This window comes from Vidua chalybeata, chromosome 9 (assembly GCF_026979565.1).
Source record: "Vidua chalybeata isolate OUT-0048 chromosome 9, bVidCha1 merged haplotype, whole genome shotgun sequence".
Taxonomy (NCBI): domain Eukaryota; kingdom Metazoa; phylum Chordata; class Aves; order Passeriformes; family Viduidae; genus Vidua; species Vidua chalybeata.
In genome coordinates this window covers 8803853-8829024 of record NC_071538.1, presented here as the reverse complement: position 1 = coordinate 8829024, position 25172 = coordinate 8803853, and the positions used below count along the sequence as shown (strand labels likewise).

The following is a 25172-nucleotide window of genomic DNA, read 5'->3' as shown; positions in this document are numbered from 1 at the left end:
CTCTGCCCTTTTCCCTGGTGAACCACGAGAGAGCAAACAGCACGTGGCAGGTGACAGTCACATCAAACTTTGTGGGCAGGATGGCACAAATAGAATAAAAAATGAACAGGCCTCTCTCTGCCTTTAGATGTTCACAGTCTTCAAGTAGGAACACAATTCAGATTTAAAGCATTGCGTGAATAATATACTACGAAAAATATAAATAGAATATTGGCATAAAAAAGGATCAATTTTTAAACATAACTGTATCCCCTGCAGCAAAAGCTATATGAATATACTAAAAATAAAAATCCAGATATGAAGAAGGAACAAATGCAAATTGCTGGATGACAAAAACATTAGGTTATATCCATTACAACTTCACCCTGGGGTTAGGCTTTTGCAGCCAGCCACATTACCCATGGGCTGCTCAGGTGATACCTCAAAGATCAATGCACTCTTCAGGCAAAAATTAACTCCTTCTGTTGGGCCAAACACATTTGAAGGGGAGAGCTTTTTGAAGTGGAACAAAATCCTGTGTTGCTATCATGGAGTTCGTTTACACTGAGTTAATCTGCCCTGATTTTAGAGTTGTGAGTGAGGAACTGTGTGTCTTTTAATTAAAGGGTTCTTCAGTGTCAGGGAAAGAGCTCTGTGGTGGGAACAGCCACAAAGTGAGGATGTGAGCTCAGTGCCTACCCCAGCCTGCTCACAGCCCTTTCTCCATGCTCCTGAAGAATCCATGGCTCATCCTCCTGAACGTGACTCCACCACCATGGACAGCACGGCCAGCACTGCAAGCCAGAGGCCCAGAGACCTAATTCAGGTTTGGAGTGAAGGACCCAACACAAACATTTCAGACATGTTCAATTCAAAGTGTTTTAAATGGAACCACAGCTTTTATAAATACACACTCTTGGAACATGACATCTCTGAGAAAGGTTCTTTAATTTCACCTCTAACGCGGAGTGCCTTGCTGGCTGCTTAAATCTCTCCCCCAGACGACCTCACCTATCAGTGAGAAATTGGTGTTGTGCCTGATTGCACAAACCAGCCCAGCCTTTTACCTGGGAGATGTGCCACAAATAACTTCCATTATATACAGGGGGTGTTTCTGATGCTGCTATCAGAAAAAAAAAAGAAGATAGAATGCGTCGGCAGCCTTGCTTAGATGCTGAGGAGGCACTTGGCTGTGCAAAACAGCCATTTGTATCACAGGACAGCCCAGGTTTGGATGGAACCAGTGGGGTGCATCCCCACCAGACCTCTATAAGCATGGCCAGAACCTTTTTATGTCTTCCTGTCTTAGCAGCCACCTGCAGAGAGGCTGTGATGTGTAACGGGGAGGTGACGAGGGGGATCGCCTCAGGCCAGTTACATTTCCCTACTTCTTCTCCCAGGCGAAAGCAATTTAGGTTTAATAGTATATTAAAAAAATATTAAACCCCTTATTGGAGTTCTTCTTGCACAGGCAAAGAGAGGAGAAGGACTTTCTGAGCTCATCTGCAGTGCATTAGTCGGTAAAGGATTGCATTAACGTGCTCCCCAAGGTCACAGAAGGGCACTGCTCATTGCATTTCAATACAGAGTTTACCCCTGTGCTACATTTCTTAGTGTTTAGCAAAGACAAGCCCCAGGGTCACTCTGAACTTTAATTACATGAAAATAACTTGCTAAGAGGTCCTTTCATTTTGATAATTTACAATACCAGCTATTGAAATGAGCTTTGCAATTGATTTGGGAAATACACAAAATGACACTTCCAGCCCAGCCTTTTGTGGACACAGGACAATTCACTGTCTGTTTAACAGCTATAATAGCTCAAGACCAGACTTCCCTACGATAATTAAACATTCCCTTGAATTTATTGAGGTTCAAACTTCCAGTTGTCTGCTGGGAACACTTCATTTGTACACAAAGCATCTCCGCTGCTTATGCAGAAGAAAAAGCAGGGAGAAACAGGCACTTGTTTGAACACACAAGTCCTCATAGATATCCTTTTTTCTAACTGATACCTAATGAAGATACAGATTCCTCGTGCATTTTGGTGCCTGCCCAGGGCCCTTAGGGGCATTTTGGAGGCTGTGAAAGCTTGAAGAAACAGCTATGAGGCAACTTGGGCTGTGACCAAGTGTCTTTCCCATGGCCATTTTTATTTTCTTCTAACATGACAGAACCAAATATTGTCATCTTGTGACTATTATCTTAAAAGTAAATAACCTGTGGTGCTCTCTGTGGTATTGCTTTTCTACACTTGTGCACATCCACTAAGATTCCACCCAGCTAAAAGCATTGGAGCCACCACGAGCAGATGGGTTTGCACAAGGTATGGCCACAACAATTTCAGATGTAGGGGACGTTTTCCTCCCCCTCAAAGCACTTTAGAAAACAAGGAATTAGATTTTCACGTTGCAATGGCTGTGTAGGGCCATCCGAAAGCCAGGTGCCTACTCACATCAGCTTTAGAGGTGGGAAACTGCCTCATGGGGTTGGCAAGGGGAGGGAGCTGAACTGACATTTCCTTCATGTATCTGGAAGGTACACGTTCCCCATAACACAATTTTGTGCTAATCTTCAATTTGCTGTACTGGGAAGCTTGTCCCTGGTCAGCAACCAGACACATCAAAATTACAGTGAAGTCACTGTGGGAAATAACACGAGTTTCCTCCTCCTTCAAATTAAAAGGAGGACACAGGCTGGGTAAGAAACACTCTGCTGCAATAGGACTTGATTGACTTTAATGTGGAAACAGTTGCACAGTTTAATATGTTTCCTTGCCAGAAAACTGGGAATTTGTTTCCAAAAGGGCAAAGGCCTCTGGGATGTGTCCTGATTCTTTGTGATTGGATCGGTGCTGCTGTCAATGATTTACTGCAGCATTTCAGAGCCTGGTGGGCTCCATCTCTTTCCAGCAGTCCTGAAAACTTAAAAAGCTTTGGTTTGCAGCTGATCTATAGCAAACGTTTACCTATGGCAGAGCAATGTGGTGGAGGCTGGCTCAGCTCTGTCCCTTGATCCTGTCCATGTGCCCACTGGCTTTAACACCAGCCCAGGCCACGGCGTGCAGGGAGCTCCAGGCACTGCCTTCCCACGGGTAAGTCTGTTCCCTTCCCCAGATTTCCAGACAGGAATTACCAGCACGTCAATCAGCCCATCAGTTTTGTCCTGACTTGAGGCATGTGCACAAAGATACTAGGAAAAAAAAAAAATTAAAAATTGGCAGCTGTCCAAAGACCAAGCCAGGCATCATAATTCCTTCTTAAAGGAACTGTTTGCACAACAGTTTTCCTTTTACAGATGACTATTAAGCCTCCTTAAACTTCCTTACTGAAATTAACAGGCTGGGTTTGGGCACTTGAAATGAATTCTCTATAAAGGATGATTTATGAGTTAATATTTTTCATATTCTTTTGCATTCTAATTATTTTACACTCGACAACACGAAGCTAACAAGTGCATGTGAATAACCCAGTTTTCAGTCCAAGCCAGATCTTCATACCTCATTTTTTTTCCCCCATGAACAATATTCTTAACCTATCCAAGTGTCACTTGGGCTTTGAAGGAAAGGAATAAACAAGTTACATTTCTTCTAAAGCTATAGTGTCATGATAGGGAAATGGGTGGAGGGTTTTTTTCTTCAGCTATTAATTTCAAGCTTGTTGTAAAGGCAAATATGATTTAGGAGGATCAAAAAAAGGTATCAGTGATAATTGGAACATGGAGACAAGGAGAAGGCAGAAAGGAAAAAAATCGTGGTAGTGATACACTTAATTATGAAGGCTTATTCTGATAATCCCTTTTGAAAATGAACAAAGACAAGATTTTTGATGTTTGATGAACTTATCAAACAAGGCAGAATAATGAAGAGGTAAATGTGAAATCCAATCGAAGGTGAGCCAATTAAGTACTTTGCGAAGTGCTGAAGGATGCAGCCCACAAATCCTCCTGTCAGAGCAAAAAGGCACCAGTGCCTGCACGTCCTCCAGCTCTGGGCTCACCTGCAGGCTCCTGGGTTTTCACCTCACACAGGGATCTGCACCCACAGGCTCCCTTACTGAGCTGCTGTGGCTCTCGTTCAGTAAATCTCTCTTCCCCAGCCTCTGATGAATCCCCCATGAGCTACATACCTCTGCTAATTATCAGTATTTCTCTTTGGACTGAAGTCTTGTAAAATAAAACAGACTGCTCATTAGTTAATCACCAAAATAATAATAAAAATAATAATGTTCTGACTTGCAATAAACCCTCAAAATGCATTGAAGGCTGTGGCAAACACAGGGTTGAATTTGCATGCCACAGATTGCTCCTCAAGACAAAGAAATGGCTTGTACAAATGAAGGTTTTAGGAGTAGAGACAGAACTAGAGATTGTAGTGACTGGGCTGGGAGGCAGGAGAAGTATTTTCTGGCTGTTGTGTAGTGATATTCAGAGTACGTGCAGAGTCTGACCCAAGAGCTACTACAATACCATACCTTTGCCCTTTTCTCCTTTCATAATATTCCTATAGTTATTTTCTTCTCCTCATAATTTGTGTATTTTGCTTTAGAAATACTCAACCAACAAATTCTTAGTCAAGATCCTTCGTACCTTGTGCTCTCAGCACTGTTGGTGCAGCCAATCCCAGCCCTCCACAAAGCCCATGGAAACCAGGATCTGATTTCACATTGGCCAGGAATAATCCTGACCATGAGATCACACGGGTGTAAAGAAAGTGACATCAAAACAGGCTCAGTAGTGATAAACATCCCTGTTCCTGGAGATTGTGATGTGCTTCTGAAAAGAAAGGCAAAAAATTAGCTTTTCTCTAAAACCTGTCTCTTCACGATACTGCTTCTGTTTACTCAGGATGATGGTCATATTTTTTTTTTTCTTTAATTGCAATCTACCTATTGGAAAGGGCAAAGATATCTTGGGAGAGCAGGAATGCCAAGACAAAATCCCCAGGTGCTGCACCTGCAGGCCCTGCTCAATTCTCATGGTGAATACTTGGATGGGACATCTTGGGATGCTTCCCATTTCCTACAAACCAGCTTCCTGGTGGAAAAACACACACACAGAGATAATTTTCCCCCTTTCAGCCTTCAGCCCCTCTCAAAACACAGCTTCAAAGACCTTAGACCACTCTTTCTTCCCCTCCCTAGAAGGAGCAGCAGAGATGTTAATTCTCCAGCTCCTGTTGACTGTCAGCTGAGCCAGTGGTCAGGATGGACTGATTGCTTCCCTTGCCAAGAGAAAAAAGTAAGGATCCACTGTAATGTATTCATTTCTCTTCAGATGTGTCTGTGATGAGGATGTACACACATTAATTATATATATTATAAATATTCATCATTCTGAAGCATCCAGTAAACTCATCCAAATATGATGGAAATGCTCCTCTGCCAGAGAGGCTCTTATTTACCCTGGTGTAAACTGGGGAATAAACTCATTGGAGGCAGCAGAACAGGAAAAGCAAAATCAAGGCAAATGGTGGAAGAATCAGGCCAGAATAGTTGCCCGAGACTTTCTTCCTTTTCTGTCTCTGATTTAATTAAGTATACCCTGATTCTTAATGCAAATAGTCCAGTGAAAAGAAATTAGAAGCAGCCTTCATACATCAGCTCCTGCTCTCATATTTTTATATCATTTCACGTGTGTCTTCATAGTTTGAGAATTTATTTTCACATACCTGACATAATTCTGCTTTCTACTGAGTTTATCTTATCCCTGTCTTTTTTGTTCCTGTGCATATAGACAGTATATTATCAGTAAATAATATGGCTTTTCTCCCTTTCTTTTTTTTCCTCCTTCCTAGCTTAAAGAGCAGCAATTCTCATTAATAATCCATCAGAAACGTTGCAGGATCAGTGTTGTAATTAGTGTCTGTGTCCATCTGAGCCTGGTGCACCGCAGGACAAAGCACACACAGCTGGAAAAATGCCATATTTTTCCAAGGTATAAAATAGAGATATTCTTTTAACAGCCATTCCAGCCCCCTCTAAGTTCACATGTATGAACTCCAGGCAAATCCGCGCTCCCAACTCTCTGCTGACTCTCCTATCGTGCACAAAGTCTTCAAGCCACACACACACACATAAAAATAGGAATACCTATTAAAATGATAGTTTTGATTGCTTTGTGGCCTGTGGAGGGGATGTCTGTGGGGGACACACGTGGTTGTGTCTCTGTGCAGCACCGGTACCGGCGGCTGGTGCAGCCAGCAGAGTTTGGAGGGCAACGCTGCGCGGGGCACCTCTGGGATGAGCAAGTCTGTCGAGCTGAGACAACGTGCTCGGGGCCACCAGGGTGTGGGCAGGACTTCCAGTGCGAGGAAACAGGTGAGTGACCCAGGCACAAACCCCCGCCAGAGAGGTTTTGGTCCTGGGGGTATCAGTCCCCTGCCCCGGGCAGCAGGAGGGTGAACCAGTACAAGAGAAAGCAGGGAATTTCCCCTCTTCAGTGTTTCCCCCCTCACTTTTGCAGAAATCCGTCCATGCTGCACTCAGATTTGGGTAGAAAAGAAGGCTGTGTGACATGGAGAATGTGATTTTTTCAGTGGAACAAAGAGAGTAGGAATATTCTGCTCTAACTGCTGTGCTGTGTGCTCACACTCCCCTCTGTGGGCACAACGCTCCACAATTCACCACATTCTCCCCTGCTAGAGACAGAGTTCAATCATCAATCCAACCAGCAATCTGTTGGGGTGATTTAGTTATTTTTAGCCACCTCCAGCTCTGAGGATTAAGATATAAAACTGCTGTTCTCTGAAACTTTGACTAGCCTTGACAGATTTTTTGTTTCTACACAAGTGGCTCAAACTTCCTTCCTGAGCATTTAATGAAAATTCTATTGAAATTTGGAGCCACAGGCCAGCTCCATGACCAGCTCATCAGCTGGAGCAGGTTATCATCACTTCACTGGGGTAAATTAACCAGTGCCACTTCCCTCCTCAAGGCTTTCTCCATGCTCCCAGAAGCAAAAGCCCTTCCACATTGCCTTTCCTGCAAATATCCATTCTTGCAATTAATTATTGCAATAAACTCCCTAAGTGCCTCCTGCACTTGAATAAGATGGAGTTCAATTCCTTAAGCCAAAGGGTGAAGCTATTCCTACAGCAACTTTCCAAGAGTGTGATTTTAGAAAATAAAGTCAGGGCAGCGAGGTGATCTCTCCTTGATTCCCACCTGATAGAAGCCCATGGGAGGGGCCAGCTTGGACTCTGTGCTGTGTTTAGGTCCCAGAAGCTTGGAAAAGCCAATTCCTCATGGAATAACGCCGTGCTTAACACGCAGCATGACTTCTTGTGGCCTTGAGATGTGGGTGAAAAGCAGCACAGTCAATGCAAGCTGCCAGCCAGGATTTCTGGAGGGTGGATAAGCCACCGCCTGCATCTGTGCACTTTAGGGCGCTGCATTCAACGGCATCTCGTGTGCAACGGAGACAGAGACTGCAGAGATGGGTCTGATGAGGATAATTGTGAGGATGAAGATATTGAAAACCCTTGTGAACATCTGTTCCCAATCCCAGGGGTGGAAAAAATAGTCCAAGGGTGAGTAATTAATCAATAGCTGCTCCTCTCGCAATCAAAACAGGATTATGTTTCTTATATTGCTCTTCCTTAGTAATAGCAGTGATCCATGAATTGATAGGGCGTTGTACAAAACCCAAAGGGGAGGTGCTGTCCCATGTGACCATGGGTAGCAATGAGGTCTCATTTCACCTTTTCGTTCAGATTCTGCCTCAGATCTATTACCTGACCACAGTACTTGTGACACCCTTTTTATACTCCTGAAAAACTAGATCCCGGTTATCTCACTGCTTTGTCCAGTTGTTAAAAGTAAGAGACTAAAGCAAACAGCAGACTTGGGAGATGCAGCACCCTGCTGGCATTCATCCTTAAGGAGATTAACTCCAGGATTTAGGACTTCAGAGCACAGATTCTAGGCAGAGAGCCTGAGCTTCACATGAGTATATGTAAATACTCCTATCCATGAAAAGTATTTCCCTGCTCAGTTTCAAAGTTTGATTAGGTAATACAGGCAAAAGAGAAATCTGGAATAAAATGAAACTGAAAGGCAAATTATCACTGTGACACTCCTGTTGAAAACCTTGTATTTTAACCAACCTTCTGCTCAATTTCCCTTGGAGAATACTGGCCCGTCTGTGGCAGAGGGATTGGAATGAGATGATCTTTAAGGTCCCTCCCAGCCCAAACCATTCTAGGATTTTATGAACGTGGGCTACAGGATGAAAATGGAGCCAGCCATTGTGCAACTTTCCCATCAGCTCAATCCAACACTCTCTGGAGTCCATGAGATAAATGTCTCCCTGGCCCAGGGCCTGGGAGGGTCTATCGAAAGTTTTACAAGGCATGCATTAATTTCCACTGAGAACCCTGTTTAATTCTGCTCTCTGAAGTGTTTCTCCTGCAGAACACACAAAAGCAATGGCATTTGCTATCTTAGTCCTAAAGATGGTTCCCTGTTGAGAAGAGCGGTGCTGCTGTCTAGTTTGAATAAAGCTTTCATTTTGGGCCACGGAATTACATGGAATACTAAGTAATAGGAGGGATTTCAGAGGGCAGCAGCTGTGAGGGCTGGAGAGCAGGAAGAAGGAGGAATAAGGAAATAATAAGTGACAGACTTGGCAAAGCACAGGCTTCATGTCTAGGGAGGGTGTTAACTACCCTGAGAAACGGGACCATTATTAAAAAGAAAGAGATTAAATTAAGACAGAAAATAATTGCAGAGAATGCCAGGAAGCACTTTGTGACAATGAGATGCATTGGGCTCAAGAGGAACCTGGAGGAATTCCAGGACTTTGGGACTTTCATAGCTGTACTTGCTGGGAGGGGCTGGGCAACTTCACTGATTTCTTCCATTTCTCGCATGCGAGCCCAAACTAATGCCTTGGAAACAAAATGGCTGTTTGCCTCCTGGTAGCTTTGGGAAGCAGACAGCAGGGAGATAACAAACCCAACCCAGCTTTAAGTTCTATTCCAGTTCCTCAGGAGGCCTGAGGATAGATAACCCATAGCATCAGGAGAGCCTGTGACAGAGCCCGAGGAATTGAAACGGGAGTGATGGATAAACTCCTGAATGCTACCTCTCTCCAAGATACAACATCCTGACACAGGAAGGGCGGCAGAACATTTACGACCCCGCGTTTTTTGGGGGGCTCTGTGAGTACGTGTACAACGGGGAGTGGCGGGAGCTGCGGTACGACGCCGCCTGCGAGCGCCTGCACTACGGGGACGACGAGAAGTATTTCCGCAAGCCTTACAACTTCCACGTGTACCAGTTCCTGGTGAGTGCTGCAGGAGGCCAAATTTGGCAGCAATTCCCCAGCAAAAAAAGACAAACTTCCCACAGAGATATCAGGTGCATTCTCTCTGTAGTTAAGAGTACCTCAACAGGCACTCGATGTTGTAAATGCTGGTTTAAGGCGCGTCAAGGAACGCACGTGCTGCATCACCCAGGCATCCCCACTGCTTCCTCTGGCCCAGGCAGAGCCAAGAGAGAGGTGTTTTCTCTAAATTCTGCTATTAATGAGCTGTAGAGCTTGCACAGGCCTTTTGCCCTCTCTAGGGATGGAGCTGACCATGTGTAAAATGGTAACAGTGCTGCTGGTTCAATCTTTGAAAGCATTTTAAGTCTTATGGCATGGCTACAGGGGGCATAAATCTGAATTCTGAGCGAGGCAGAGATCCTGAAACCCATCACCAGGGATCACAACACCTGTAGTCCATAAGGTCACGTCTGATGCTGGACACTGATCCAAGCAGAGCAAGGATTCAATTTGGGTCTCCCACATCCTAAGTGGGTGCCTTGGCAACACTGTTAAACATTTAACGTGTTTTCTGACATGAATGAATGAAAACACATTATTCCTGGGAAATACTGCTCAATGCAAGTAGCTTTCATGCCCCCCCAGCAGGCAGAATCCCTTAGTCCCCAGTTTGAACACTGGGGCTGGCTTTTTACAGAGCTGGCAAATGACACAGCTCAGGCTCAGCAGAGCTGCTCGATTCCACGTGCCAGCAAAGTAGAGCTGTCAAGGAAAAGGTCACTTCTCTAAAACACGGGCAAAACAATGTTTGTTTTCTAGCCTTGCCATTGTAAATAGATGTTGAATTTTTCTTTTCCTAAATAAATTCATCCAGAAGCAGGCTGGTGAGGGAAAAAAAAAAAAAAAAAATCTGTCCAAATCATTAGGATTTGGCAGGGCTGTAAGGAACTGGAAGGAGGGTTTTATAATGGGAAGTGTCAGGCTGTCTTAGTAGGTACCATTACCAGCTCTGGCTTTGAGTGGCTAAACACAAACCTTTCCCCTGCTTGGAGATGGGAGAAGCAAAATGCTTGGCTTTATCCACATTTATCACATATTTCCAAATGATAAAGCTCGGGACTTAATTCCTTATTCCACATTCACTGAAGTCAGCGCTGGTGCTGTCAGGAGCATCATGGGCTTTAACAGTGGTATTCCTTCAAGAAAAAGAGATTAAAAAGGAAGGGAAGCACCTGAAAAATTAATGTCTGCTCCTTTCATTTTAGGCTCATGCTGATTCTGGATTTTCTTTTGAGTTTTACGACGATTCAAAGGACCTGCTTGACGCCCTTAAAAGTGATAAATCCAAAACAACGGGCTTCACCATTGGAATTGGGCCTGGAGGTGCAGCTCTCATGTTAAACCTGGGCCTCACTTTATCAGGTGGCAAAGGATCCCTGAAGAATTTCACACAGTATGATGCAAAGGTAAAAAAAAGACCCAGCCAAATCAGCGATGCATCTGCTCCAGTCGCATCATCTGTGCATCGCATGGTCTGGCTGTAACTTATGTCAGTTTATCCTCTCAATTGCATTTTTTAACACAGGGTAATTGTACCTTAATTTGTTCATGTAATTGCAAATGTATGATCGTTAGGAATCCTGTTTGCTGTTCTTGGTATGTTTTAGCAAACAGGGAGTGGGAATAAAATTGAATTACGGAGTGCCACGGCACATGTCATCTCACCCCATCCTGTTTCATGGCTACATTAAGCACATAAATAAAAAATGCTTGAAAGTGACGATGAGGGAGGAAGGAATATCAAGATGCTGATCAAAACAATTATCCTCAAGGAATGATCTCTAGTAGCAAATATATCTTGCTCAAATTAATACGAGCTGCCTTGTGACGGGGAAATGGGCTACTTTTTACAGGAGGTTAAAATACCACGCTGAAAAAATAGCACCTGATAATAGGGTGTACTTCTCACAGAGGGTTTGCATCATGGACTGGCAGTGATGACCTCTTTCCAATCTAATAACATGAGTGCTGGTGTTTCCCACATTTGCCGTGCCCCATCCCCACTTCTCTCCAGGCTGCTGACAGAAAACAATAAAGAAGAATTACTTTGATGGTTCTCCGAGTTAAAATGCCCTTAAAAGCTGTTTGAAATGAGTACCATTATAGTATTTACTGTGCCCTTGTCCAGACTCACATGATGTTTGCAGCTAAATGATGATCAGTTATTGGAGGAATCATTTAAAGGGCTGCTCATGTTGCAGCGGAGATTTGTCCAAAGCAATGGCAAATAGAGAGATGGAGCCTTGCACCTGGTGGCATATCCAGGAAATTCTTCCTCCATCAACATCCTCCTGGCCAGGGAATCTCCCCTCTGCTCGTCTGGGCTTGACCCTTGTGTTTTGCCACTCACTGAGTTTGTGAAAAAAGCAAAAAGGAGGTAAACAATATGGAAAGGAATCTGGAAAAAGAAATTGCAGAAATGGAGAATGGAGGGGAATTATGTGGAGCCCAACTCTGATCATATTCACACATCAATAAAACCCCCGTAGTATCCAACCCCCCAAGGCCCTCCATCTCCACAGCACATCAGAAAGAGACTTTTAAAAAAGAATTACCATTATTTCATTTAAAATCAGGCTTGTTTCCATAAATGCACTGAGAGTCAGAGACTCAGGCTTTCCCCTGCAAGCCTGAAGACTAGAAATTCATTTGTTTAAATTAACGTTGACTGCAGCTCCTCTTTCCTTTACCTGCAGGAGGTTGGATTCATTAGAGCTGTGACCAAGGTGCAGACAGCCCGCTTCAAGATGAGAAGGGACAACATTGTTTTGGATGAAGATGTGCTGCTCTCCCTGCAGGACCTCCCAGACACCTACAACTATGGCATGTATGCCAAATTCATCAACGACTACGGCACCCACTTCATGACGTCCGGCACCATGGGGGGTGTCTTTGAGTACATCCTTGTCATCAATAAGGAGGAAATGCGAAGAAAAGGTCAGAAAAATCAAAATATATCCTCTGTTCTAAGCTTTCTGCTTTAAAACTAGTATTTCTAACCTGGTGGCACTACTGGCCACGTGGCTTGGGATTAGCTTGAGTGTCACCAAATGTGCTTCCTGCTCTGATTTCAGAAGTACCTGGGTGAGGGTTTGGTCATTAAGGAAGGAACCTGAGCATTTTCTCCATTTCTTCAGTGTCACTTGCTAATCTTCTCCTATTTCTTGTCATCTTTGTTCACCATGAATGCTTGAAGGCTGAGCTCCACCCAGAGCTCAGCAAATCAGCCCTCTCACATTTCAGCCCGTTCGCAGCGAGGGCCACAATTTTCTGTAAATGGAAACACTGCACTGCACTCAGCAATACCTCTGCCACTTACTGTCACATCTGGAGACTAACAGACCCCTGTTAGCTCCAGTTCTCAACAAATTGGAGTGTATGAGGCTGGAGGGCCCTACCTCTAAATCTCATTTAGATAAAACACCCACTGCAAAGGCCGAGAACGTGAGAATTGCCATTGCTAGCAAGTCAAAAATGTAACATTTTTCCTAATCAAAAACATGGGATACAGAACAGTAATATGGCTCAATAACCAGGTTGTCAACTTTTGTAAAGGTGTCAACAATGCAATACATCCCATTTCCCCTAAGGGCCATCACTCTGCTGTGCTGAGGGTACCACTGCCTTGGTAACTCCAGGCCAGACACTGATGAAGAAGGAAATTGAGATCTCAGACAACAGGTGCAAATTGCTGTAATTTCAGTAATTTCAATAATTTTCATGGTTCTGCCTCAGATTCTGTGCCTGGTCTGAAATGGTTTGGTCCCATCAGCATTAGGATAACTATGCACTCCATACTGCACATTAACCATGTCAATTTTTCCACAAGAAATTACTGATTGAGAGAATTTTCAGCAAGTTCCTGAACCTCTAATGTTTGGAAACATGATGTCTCTTCAAATTCCTCCTTCACTTTGAAGGGTGAGTGATATAGAAGTGAACAAGGTCTTGGCAAGCAAGTCTTCAGGAAGCAGACTGCCAATTTCAGAGGAAGAATTAATCAAGAGCATGTGGAGGGAGGCTTTTATTTTGCTTTATCTTGTGCTTGCTGTGTATATAAGAAGATTTACTGCTACGAGATGCCTTATCTTAGGAGAGAAGGATACTGAAGTCCAGCAAAAGACAAAAATGCACCCCAGTAGAGATGCAATTTTCATTCTAATGCAGCACCATTCTGTAATTTTCATCTAATCCAGGCTCTGCCAGAAAGTCTACCCTCACAAAGCCAGCAGTGCTCTGTGTCACACAGTGCTGACCCAGAAGGACCCACCTGCAGTGTCTGATATGCCACTGTCTGAAAGCATTTAGTTAAAAAAAAAAAAACCCTGATTTCTCTAATGTTGATCACAGCCATGCTTGGAGACTGTGTTTGCAAGAGGATTATCCTCCTTCCCTGAGGAATGGTTAGGATCAGGATATAAGTGCTCAAGTCTTAAAATTAGAGCTTCCTAAGATGAGTCTGAAGCTCTGCAGATGCATCACTGAGTCCCCACAGGGCTGAGCATGGCGCTGCTTCAGGTCAGCCACTGCACCCTGAGGGCCCATCCAGCCCACGAGGCTGTTGGCTAAATGCCCTGAAACAGAGAATATTCATTTATTTTTAGACCAGTGACTAAAGCACAAACTCAGGAAAAAGATCCCTTGGCTGAGCCCTCCTTAAATGAGATACAGCTTAGGTGGTCACTGAGCATCTGGCATTTGAGCATTTAGGAAACCTGAATTTTGAAAATGAAACCACCTCCTGTGTTTAGATATCCACAGCTCACTGCAGAGCTTAGGGCTGCAGTTTTGCTGCCAGACCCATTCCCAGCTTTCAGGCTGCGAGGTCTTATATGGATGTGGTCATGAGTGAAATAAATACATATGTCAGAGCGAGGTCCCTCGTTGCTCTGCCATCAATATTTTTCATTACTTGTTTTTAAAATAGATTGTTATGGTTCTATTATTTAGCAGAAAACAGTATAATGTGTTCACACATTACAAGAACATTTATGGGAGGAACATTATGCACGGAGTAAATTAGAAAGAGTCTTCATATATTCTGATTAATTCAAAATGCAGCAGTAAATCTTATCACTCAAGCACATTTAACTATCGCAAATTATATCATATAAAACAAGAAAAAAAAAACCAACCTATCAGGGCTCCCCCCCTCGAGCACTAATATTTACTGAGGCCACCCTTTTGCAGTGATAACCACTTTTCATTTATCAAGACCCGATCTTGCCGCGACCAATAGCGAATGGTATCGACAGCCCCTCGCTGAACGTAATTACTCAACGGGAACCATGGCAAATCAATTAATCAGGGTGTTCCTCAAGTTTAATTTTATGGCACTCCAGCACCAAGATAAGCAATCACTCATGTTGCTTTGGGTGAGTGAGCTTTACCCACTGTGTTTACAACTGTTGAACAGTTTAGTACAAGTAATTGAGTGCTACACGTTTAATCTTTCTCAAGGGCCCAGTTTTGCAGTGGGATGCAGTTCCCAACTCAAGTCTGGAGCGTGTTTCAGCTCTCACCACTTTGAAGCCAGGACCTGCAGCCCCTTTCTCAGGGATGCTGAGTACCTAAGCAGGGTATGGATCCACCAGGCCAAGAAGCAGATCTGTGCCCCAGCTGGCTCCAGAGAGCCTCTCCTGTGCAGAAGGGAGCAAGTTTGCAGGTGACATCCCAGAGGGATCTAGACAAGCTCTGGGCCCTTGGGAACATCATGAGGTCCAACAAGGCCACGTGCAGGTGATGGGAGGGCATTCTGCCCCTCTGGTGAGGCCCCACGTGCAGTGTTGCATCCAGCTCCGGGGTCCCCAGCACAGGAAAGACGTGGAACTGGTGGGGCAAGTCCAGAGGAGGCCACAAAGCTTAGATTAGAGCAGTGGAGAACCTCTCCTATGAGAAAAGGCTGAGTGAATTTAGGTTGTTCAGCCTGGACAAGAAAAGTCTTCAGTGAAACCTCATGGCAACCTTCCAGTGCTTAAAAGACATTAGAAAGACAGGTTTTAATCAGGGCCCCTTGTGACAGGACAAGGGGTGATGGTTTTCCACTAAAAGAGGGTCAATGTAGATTAAAGAAGACATATTTTACAATGAAGTTGGTGAAACACTGGCACAAGCTGCCTGGAGAAGTTGTGGATGTCCCATCCCTGAACACATTCAAGGCCAGGTTGGGCTGGGCTCTGAACAAACTTGTGTAGTTGAAGATGTCCCTGCTCATGAGGGAGAGGGGCTGAACCAGATGGCCCTTAAAGGTCCCTTTTAACCCAGGCCATTCCATAACTCCACAAAACCAGAGCCATGAGTGTTTGAGCAATATTTTAAACACAAGCAAGGCCCTGCTCTCCAGTGCTGAGGTGAGGCTGTTCAGCAGACAGTGCTCCAGGGTGGGACTTGGACAGAGGTTTAAACTTCAGACCATTAAACCCCAACACACAAACCCCACTGACCTCTGTGCCTCCTTTCAAAACCATGCTATGCATCACCAGGCTTCTTTGGAAAACACTTTAAGGTCCTCTTGACAAAAAAAGAGCAATATAAAAGTTACCTATTACTTACAATACCCGCATTTACTGAAATCAATGGGCTTTTTAACTACTGAAGAGGACGGCCTCATATTTGCAGCACACCGAAGTGCTTACATAAAGCCAGGCTGTATGAAATATGCACATTGCTTACCTTGGGGAAAGCACCTCATTAGCTCCCTTCTCCCCTCTGCAGTCGCTTCATGGCTCTCCAGTTACATATTTTCATGATCTATGTGGTGGTGCTGGCAGCAGCAGGCAGGAAAGCTCTGGCAGCTCTCAACACACACACCTTTTCTAAGCTACTCCTTAAGGTGATGCTCAAGCCATTAATGGGTGGGTCAGATCCTGAATTTAGGAAAATCAGTGAGGCTCTATTGATTTCAGCTGCTCTTCCTGGCTTTACTGTAGCTATGATTTAGTCTGTGAAAAAAAAACAAAGTTTGTTGTTAAATATATAGATCAAACAGGGACATTTGTGCCTGAAGCCTTAAGATTTTTACTGTCTTCTAATATTTTCTAAGGAAACAATTTTTACACCTATTATATGATAGGCCCAATATACCCCAATAAAATATTGGGGTTTTCCACTGTCCTCTGCCCAGAATAGCTTTTGACTTCAAAATACAAGCCATGAATGTAACTGAATCTTTTCTTCAATGACAGAAAAGAGAAGTAGGAAAACGAACACCACGAGTCACTGAATTTACCTGTCTACTTTCTGGTTTGCAGCCATCAGCATCGAGGAGATAAGTGCCTGTGTTGGCCTGTCCCTTGGCATTACAGCCAGCAAGGAGAACCTGGATCTGGGTGTAACTCTGACACACTCTGACTGCAAACAGAAAGGACTCCTGAATACTGGTACAGCAGCAGGGCAGGGGTCTCCTGAGGCTCCTTGGGTCACTTGTTTTGGTCACTTGGGCACAGAGGTTTGTGTAGGGTCACACAAGGTGTGAGGAAGGGAGCTCTGGTGCTGTCCCCCAGACAAGGTGGGAGCACAGAAACTTTGGGTCCACATCTCCTGGAGTACTGATCCCTCTTAAAAGAGCAGGAATTAATGCAGCAGTATCTGGATTAGAAACAGAGGCCGTGGGGTGGCTAGGAGGCTGCAGTCCACAGCAGTGACAGACTGGCAACTAAAAAAAGTCAGAATTGACTCTAAGAAGTACTCAAAGAAGGTAGGAGCCCCCAGATTTATACATTTCATAATGAGCTATAGACAGTGTGATCTCTTGCCCATGTCCTATCCAGAAACCAAGGCTGGAGGAGTGCAGGCTCTTCAGCTCTTCTCAGATTAGAGGATTTGGGATGCTCAACTTGTCACCTTGTGATGAGGTGGCAGGGCTCACCCCACAAGCAGGGAGCACTGAGCTCACATCGATCCCGGGAGGCAGCCCCCTGATAGCCCCCTGCACAATTGATCTCACCTCCATTGAGCAGCTTCTGGAGCCTGTGTGGAAACAGCAGCTGAATAACACGTGTGCAATTCAACTCTGCAGATGCTGAGAGCCACAGTGCAGTTGTGGAAGATATTATTCCCCGGATTAGAGGGGGAGATACCAGTTACAGCGGAGGGCTCCTGAAGAGTTGGGATGGCAAAATGTATCGTCACTGGGGCAGGTCATTAAAATATAATCCTGCTGTTATTGATTTCCAGGTAAGGCTTTTCTGCAGTTGAAGAAACTCTGCTGCTCTAAGGAATGAAAGTGTAGTCGAGCAGATCATTTCGTATTTTTATTGTGATCCCATCACAGAACAAGATTAAATGTAATGGGCCACTGATCTGGTAACCTCTTATTCATTTCACAATGGGGAGTACATCTCCCACTGACTGCATCCACAGGGAGACAGACAAGGAGCTTAATGCTGGATTAGTGCCAGGTTAAGTTTCTGATGTGTTCCCCAACAGCTTCACAATGAATTGCAGTTGTATTCATCCCTAGTATTCTCCCTGATGCTGTCCGCCCTCCTGTATAAGCAGGGGACTCACGGGGAGCTGGGGAAGGTGTTTTGTTACCCAGAAAAAGCTCTGCAAAGACAGCCCCCCTCCAGGAGTTCTCTGAGCAGGGAGCTCCTGGCTACTTTGTCAGGTGGGTCTTGTATTTCTCCACACTCCAAAAAGAAGGCCTGTGGCCATAAAAATCAGCCAGGCTCTAGTGTCCCTTTTGTTTCACTGGATGCTCCATAAAATGGGAAGATCACTGAAGCATCTTATAGGGCTTCTGGGGTGGGAGGAGATGAGTGCAAGCAGAGGGGATGGAAGGGGACAGATAAGGGCAATCCTACAAACAAATAATCCAGGGTAGAACTGGCAGAGGCACGAGGGGGTGGCCACAACTCCGCAGCTGTGGTCAGCAGGACCACAGGGACCCCAAGGTGCCAGGATCACCAGTCTGCTCCAGCAGAAGCTGTGGAGTGTGGGGGAAGGATCTCTGTTGTGGCAGGGACATGCTGCCATTTCTATCCCTCTTGTCTTCATTTGAAAGCAGGTCTGAAAGCTCTGACAGAGAGTGGGAGAAGGGAAAATGGATTTGGGAATTATCTGTGTTATTGGCAGGGCAAGAAGGACTGTGCAAGCCTTCCTGGGCAGCAGCTGGTGGCAGAAAGGTCTGATAACACTGAAGTGCTTTCAGTTCCAGCTGCAGGTTATTCACCTTTTTGCACAAGTTCCCATTAATTCTGGGCAGGATTTCTTGCAGTTTTCCAGTAAACCTCTCTGACCTCTCTATTTTCCAGTAAACCATGCACTGACCTCTCTGCTCCAGAGCTGAGCAGTGACCCTGCAACCAGAGGGGCCACTTCAGCAGCTCTTATCTGCAGTCCCCTTGGTTTGTCAAACAGGCTTGTGCAAATTTGCCTAAGAGCTCTTCCCAAAGCTCAGCTGATCCTGATCCTCCCCAGAAATCACTCTCACACTGCCTTGCACTGTGAGCTGACACCCAGCTCTTCCCTGGAACAATTTCCTGGCCTAGACAGGGAACGTTTGCACAGGTGCATCGATGGACAAATGTAAATAAGTGTCCTCACACAGTCCCAAGTTTTTAGCTTTAGTACTCATTGAATATTAATATTCAGTTGGGCAAGTTATAAGTGCTGCCCAAACTGGACTGTTTTTGCTGACTGGTATATGGGAACTGGATTGTGCTGCTGGAAAATATGATGAGCGAGTTACATTCCCAAAGCTGTGGATGACGGTATTATTTCACTACATCAAAGGGCAAAAGATATATAGGCAAAATTCCTCATTCTCAGCATTTACTGGATATTTCACAATCTGGCCACTGCAAGGGATAGGGTGGCAATAAATTTTGATGATACCCTCTGTCCAAAGCTCTTACCAAAACATTTTCTTCAAAAAGGCAAAGAGCATGCAAGAATCTCAGGGATTGTGACAGCACTAAGAAATCAGTCAAAAAAATGGGCTTACTGGGGTGTTTTAATTTATCATTTGAATCCTTACTAAAACCCCAAAGCATGTCCAGAAAAGCCAATCCTACACAAACCTCCAAGATGAGGAAGGTTTTGGAACGGTGGCTCCTCACTGGGGCAGCAACACATTTGCATGATGTACATGCAGCTGTCGAGGAAGACAAATGAGTTTTTCCCCAAGTCCTGAATTCATCCAGCACTGTCACAGCATCCCAGTCGATGCCCAGCTGAAATTGTTTCCATGCCATCCATCTCCATCCCCCACAGCTGCAGCCCATCCACGAAATCCTCCGCAGGAGCAACCTCGGCCGCGTGGAGAGCAAAGGGCAGCACCTGAAGAGGGCTCTGGATGAGTTCCTGCTGGAATTCAGCCCCTGCCGCTGTGGGCCGTGCCTCAACAACGGGGAGCCCGTGCTGGTGGGTGACACCTGCTCCTGCCAGTGCCGCCCTGGCTACAGAGGACCCGCCTGCCAGCACACTGAGCGCCCAGGTGAGAGCCCAGCCTGCAGCAGGGTGGGGGGAAAGGCACCAAAGGGGATGGATTTCCCCCTCCACGCGGCTAAACCGACAGCTCCTGGCATCCACGCATCAATCCCTTCTGTATTTTGTGGCTGCCTTATGCCGAGCAGCCCCGCACGGGACTGAGATGAGCAGCTCAGGAGATGGGGGAATGGCTTTAAATTGAAAAAGAGCAGGGTTAGGTTAGATATGAAGAAGAAAATCTTCCCTGTGTGGGTGACGAGGCCTTGGCACAGGTTGTCCCATCCCAGGCAGTGTCCAAGGTGAGGCTGGACAGGGTTTGGAGCAGCCTGGGATAGTGGAAGGTGTCCCTGCCCATGGCAGAGGGGTTGGAATGAGATGATCCCTTCCAACCCAAACCATTCTATAATTTACTATTATATAAATAGAGTAGTGGAAATTAGGCTGTTTAATTGCTGGATTAAATCCAGGAAATCCTCTGGAGGGCTTGTGGCATCCCACTACGGATGGCTGCTCCATGGGGGATAGCACAAACCTCAGCAGGCGGGGAGGGGAGGGAAGGGGAAACGCTCAGGTGAAGCAACTGCTCACACAATGTGCCACCAAAAAAGCTGTTTTAGTAAAAAATTGCTACACTGCCAGATTTCCCACCCCCTCCTGGGATGCATTTTGACTAGAGTGTCTATTTTGGGGTGAAAAAATATGTTTTTCCAAAGTGACAGGCTTATATTTATGTTTTCTTTGTCACTTTCTATACTATCCTAAAAAGTTAAGTGGGTAGCAAAAAAAGCCGGGGTCGGAACAGGCTCTTTAATTTCCAAAAAAAATTTGCAGTTCTCTCTGGATATTTTTGTCCTGATTCATGATGACTAAAAAGGAAAAAAAATATCTAAATCTCAGCACATGAAGCTGGCAGAAAAATCCATCTTCAGAGCAGTTCCACCAGGCAGAGCTCCAGGCCTTCAACTGTGGGCTCATCACTGGGGTCTCACCAGCAGGAAATCAAAGCTGTGATGAGACAAGGAGTTGGAGCAGAGCTGGGGAGATGGTTTGTGAGGCTGAATGCCAAAGCTTTGCTTCAGTGACTATGAAGTGGGTTTCTTTAAAAAGCTCAGGTTCTTTAAGCTGTCTCCAAGTCTCAGGAATTTGCTTGGGAAGCACAGGACCTGCCAGGACCAAAGCAGAGCACTGGACCAGCCAGCCCTGTGCTCCTTGATTTTAGCAACAGTGGGGACAAGCACACTTCTAAACTCATCGGCAATTTTTAGTTTCAAGTTTTCACTTGCAAAACTCATTTAAGACCAAACTAATGTTTTTTGTTTTTTTTTAAACACAATGTCCCAGCAGATGGAAAATGCAGCTTCCCAGCCAGCACTAAGTAAGAGCACACACATCCATTTGCACTGTCTAGATTAATAAAGTGCCCAAGCCAGGCATGAAGGCCAGATGAGTAAATAAAAAACGACAGTAAATGACAGCCATCAAGCATTCCCATCATTCAGGAGCACCGCCGTAATCCATAGTATCGACCGCTCCTGACAACTCAGTCTGTACTGTAATGAAAAAGCTTTGAAATGACCCATCTCCAAAAGGACTTTTCACAACATCCCCACAGCCTTAGGGGACTTCTGTCCCTCTGCCTTGGTCAGAGGCAAGCAAGTTGCTGCAGAGAGAGGTGTGAGCTGCGCTTTGGGAAAGGAAAACCAAGGCAGAGGGTTTCAGATGAGATGGGCAAGAAACAGCTGTTGGTGTTTGGGGTGATGCTGATTTTCTGCCTTGGCTTCCAAGTGCCAGAGAAGTTTCAGCCAGACCTGAAATCCCTTTTTTTTTGTTTGTGTTTCCCTTTCTTTTCTGCGTGTGCCCAGGTGGTGAGACGGACGGGCGCTGGAGCTGCTGGTCGGGCTGGTCCCCGTGCCAGGCGGGGACGGCGCGGCGCAGCCGGCAGTGCTCCAACCCTGCCCCGCAGCACGGCGGGCAGCCCTGTGCTGGGAGAGACCTCCAGAGCAGAGCCTGCTGAAAGCACAAGGTGCCTGGGACGGGGTGGTTTGGAACCTGGGCTGGGCTGTAAATACTCCAGGCGTGCGATGGAATTACCCCTGGGAGGAATAATTGACCGGTGATGTGCTGGATTCACTGTGTCAAACCTACACGTGCTACGTGTGCTGGATTCACTGTGTCAAACCTACACGTGCTACGTGTGCTGGATTCACTGTGTCAAACCTACACGTGCTACGTGTGCTGGATTCACTGTGTCAAACCTGACCAAGTGCTCCCATGGTTTTGCCCCACCAGATGTGATGGGAGCCCCATCGGTGCCCAGCACCGCTGCAGCAGCACAGGAGGTGGCACAAAATCCACACCCAAAAGGAGGTGGAGCTGGTGGGTGACCACGGGGCTACAGCGTGTCATGAAATAAATTCACTGCGAGTGTTTACACAACTGAGCTTGACTCTCAGGGCATTTATATATTTTCCTTTGGGAAGCAGGAGGAAGAGCTCACGATCTATGCAGTTGGTATTGACATATGTACCAGGAAACTTTTGTAAGTTGGCACTGTCAGATTTGTGAGTCCAGCATATTGGCCAGGGCTGCCTTTGCAGCAAAGCCATATGCTGCTCTGCACGGAGAAGGCTTCAGCCTAAAGATGCCGAAGCATCCTTTGCAGAATGTAAGCCCAAGCTGATGAGGAATTTTAAATAAATAAATAAAGCGATAAATAGAGAGGCTCGAACGCAACTGTTCGGCAGAGGATGTTCCCACACAAGCAAAGGCTTTTCCTATGTAAGGTCAGTGATGAATTGACTATTAGCACGCAGGCATTTTATCTCCCAGGCACACAGAGCCTGAGAAGATGCTAACAGGCTGCTTGATTTAAGGGGCTTTTTTGAATGTGAGACGTAAATCTCAGCACAAGAATGCACACAGTATTGAACTGTGTCCAGAGACCACGGCGAGAGCCTGCAGCTCCCTCTTCTTAATGAACTGCCACAAAAACCCGGGATGGACGGGAGGCGAATGGCACTTCATTTTACTGAGCTTTTCATCGCAGGGGGAGAAGGGGGGAAAAAAAAGCCCTGAGAAGGAATCAGCACCAAACAGCACCAAAACCTCAAAGCACAAAGCAGCCCTTCTGTAGGCATTTGAATGGAGAGAGGGAGTAGAAAGGAATGGTGGTTTAGTGAAAGAAATTGCTCAGGTGCTTGGAAATGCTTGTTTTTCAACTGTGTGTCAGTGGGAATTTACAGGCTGACACTCAGCTGATGTAAATCAGCGTTGTTCCTTCACTGCAGCTGATTTATGGCACCTGAAGATCTGGCTCCATATTTTCTTTTGTGGCCATGTTTGCCAAAGGCCAGTTTTTTCACCACTTTTTTTTTTTGCTTGTAAATGAAACTATGGGCTGAAAACAACAAACCATGCTGTCTCAACCCCTGAGATGGATTGTTCTGTGAAAAATCCCTTTGCTGGCGGGCAAAGCTATGGCCTTTTGGGCCAACCTTGCTATTCCAGGTGAAGGAGCTGTTCACCCAGAGAGGAATTTGCTCCCAGGGGCTTGAATTTGGTGTCTTCTGTGTTAGGAAATGCAGCAGCACGAAGCACCGATGGATCAGTGTGACTTAGATATCCAAAGGAATGTGAAATGTAGGATCACAACAGGTGATTTAATGAATCTGGGCTGCCTGGTTTTTTGGGAACACAAGACAGGGCTCCTACACCAAAGACCAGTTTGGATCACAAGCAATTCTTACCTTTACATCGACTTCTTAGGACTCAGGAAAATGCCTGTAAGTAAATGAGTACAAAGTCACCTCAGTCAGAAAACCAAGTACGCTTCTTTTTTGACCAGAGGGGAGAAATTAATGAACAGAAAGATCTGATGCCTTGGAGGCTGGGAAAAGATGGGGCCTGCAGGAAAACCACCTGCATCCTCAGCTTCTAGAGCTGTTTCTAAAAGGATAAATCACAGAGCCACAAAAAAAAAAAAAAAAAAAAAAAAAAAATCCAAGTGATTAAAGAAACTGCATGCAAAATCCCCATGAAACATATAAATAAAAGCAGAAAAGCTATGTTCTACCTGCAGTTGTTCATTCTCATCACTCACCTCACAGCCCAAGGCACTGAGACACAAACCCAAGGGCTTCCTTCAAACACCAAAGGCAGGTGGGTAGTGCCCCTCTCCTCCCCCTCCACCCCAGGGTTCAAACATCCACATGCTGAAACCCAGGAGCAGTGAAGCTGAAGTCAGAAGAAAGGAAGAAGCTGCCTGTAAGGTCTAGGGAAAAAAAAAAAAAAGATTATGAGCAATTACACATTTACAATGGCAGTGGAAGAAGCTAATATATCTCATGCTGAAGTGGGCAGCAGGAGAGTTGTGCAAGATGAGATAAGCAGCAGAAATGTATGTTTCTTAGTTAAACTAAAAGCTTAGAGGGTACAATAAAACACTGCAGTTCCACCCGGGTTTTAATGAATGGATTTTCCCCTCTTGCACACTGACATATATTTGATATAGTTATTTATCCTATACATTTCTGGCGGCATATTTCCCAGGAGACCTTGTTTATCTCTCTCATAAGCACATGATGGATGTATGGCGCTTTGGATAAATGGTATCACAATCAGATATTTTTATGGATATAGGCAAACTGGGTTATTAACAAAGGAAGGGCAGAGAGGAACCAGCACGCAGAAGAAAATAGGAAATGATTGATGACAATACACCTGAGGTTGCAAGGTGTAGGCTCCAGATAACCAGCTAACAGAAGAGGAGATAAGGGCAGTGCTTGAGACAGAGCTGTTTTCTACCTCAGGGTCAATGTCACATCAGCTGCCCCAACGCCTGCATCCCTCTGAGCCTGGGAGTTTAGAGCAGGCAAAAATTCCCTGGCAGGAGCAGCTCAAAAATTGTTGCCTTCCCTTTTTATCCAGTGGAATGCACAGGCACAGGCAGATACAAAACCCTTAATCCCACCAGAAAAACCTGAAACAAAAGAAATTCCAGGTTCTGGTGAGTTTGGGGAGGGACTGGTGTTGGTGGTGCTGCCCTATCCTGTCCACCACAGTGGGACCTGTGGTGCTGCACTACAAATAAGTAAAAATATTGGTTTATAACGGTAATAATTACTGTATTCAACTCTAGCTTTTTGATTTACAGAAACAGGAGATATTAATGGGATATAAAAGGAAGATAAATCTGCAGGCACGATTTGACCTGAAATCTGGCAGTTGTGTTGGGTGCTCACTGGGCTCTTCAGCCACCAGGGTAAAACCAGGAGTTTGAAATCTGGGGACTGCTAATACCTCTGCATGGCCTTTCTGGGTTGTTTTCAACAAAACAGCTCCATGTGGGAGAGAACCTGGGCAGGAACAACTACATCCATCTGAAAGTGGGAGAAACAGCAGCAAGATAAAGCAATTTAGCAATACAGAGTTTGCAAA

The 25172-nt window shown here is 45.3% G+C and overlaps 1 protein-coding gene across 3 annotated transcripts; it reads left to right on the top strand.

The window, feature by feature from the left end:
* The first annotated feature begins 2862 nt into the window (after positions 1 to 2862).
* C8A (complement C8 alpha chain) lies at positions 2863 to 22176 on the top strand. Of its 3 annotated transcripts, XM_053950453.1 has the most exons (12): positions 2863 to 3073; positions 5121 to 5217; positions 6152 to 6296; positions 7363 to 7507; positions 9075 to 9264; positions 10512 to 10712; positions 12003 to 12243; positions 16557 to 16685; positions 17324 to 17481; positions 19521 to 19743; positions 21599 to 21759; positions 22026 to 22176. In XM_053950453.1, the coding sequence occupies exons 1-11, from the start codon at positions 2961 to 2963 to the stop codon at positions 21748 to 21750; spliced, it is 1794 nt and encodes a 597-aa protein (XP_053806428.1). In that variant the 5' UTR covers positions 2863 to 2960; the 3' UTR covers positions 21751 to 21759; positions 22026 to 22176. The 3 variants fall into 3 exon arrangements, with proteins under 3 accessions (XP_053806428.1, XP_053806427.1, XP_053806429.1); XM_053950452.1 differs by having other exon boundaries at positions 21599 to 22176; XM_053950454.1 differs by lacking the exon at positions 2863 to 3073 and adding an exon at positions 5774 to 5913 and having other exon boundaries at positions 5128 to 5217; positions 21599 to 22176.
* Positions 22177 to 25172: the final 2996 nt, after the last annotated feature.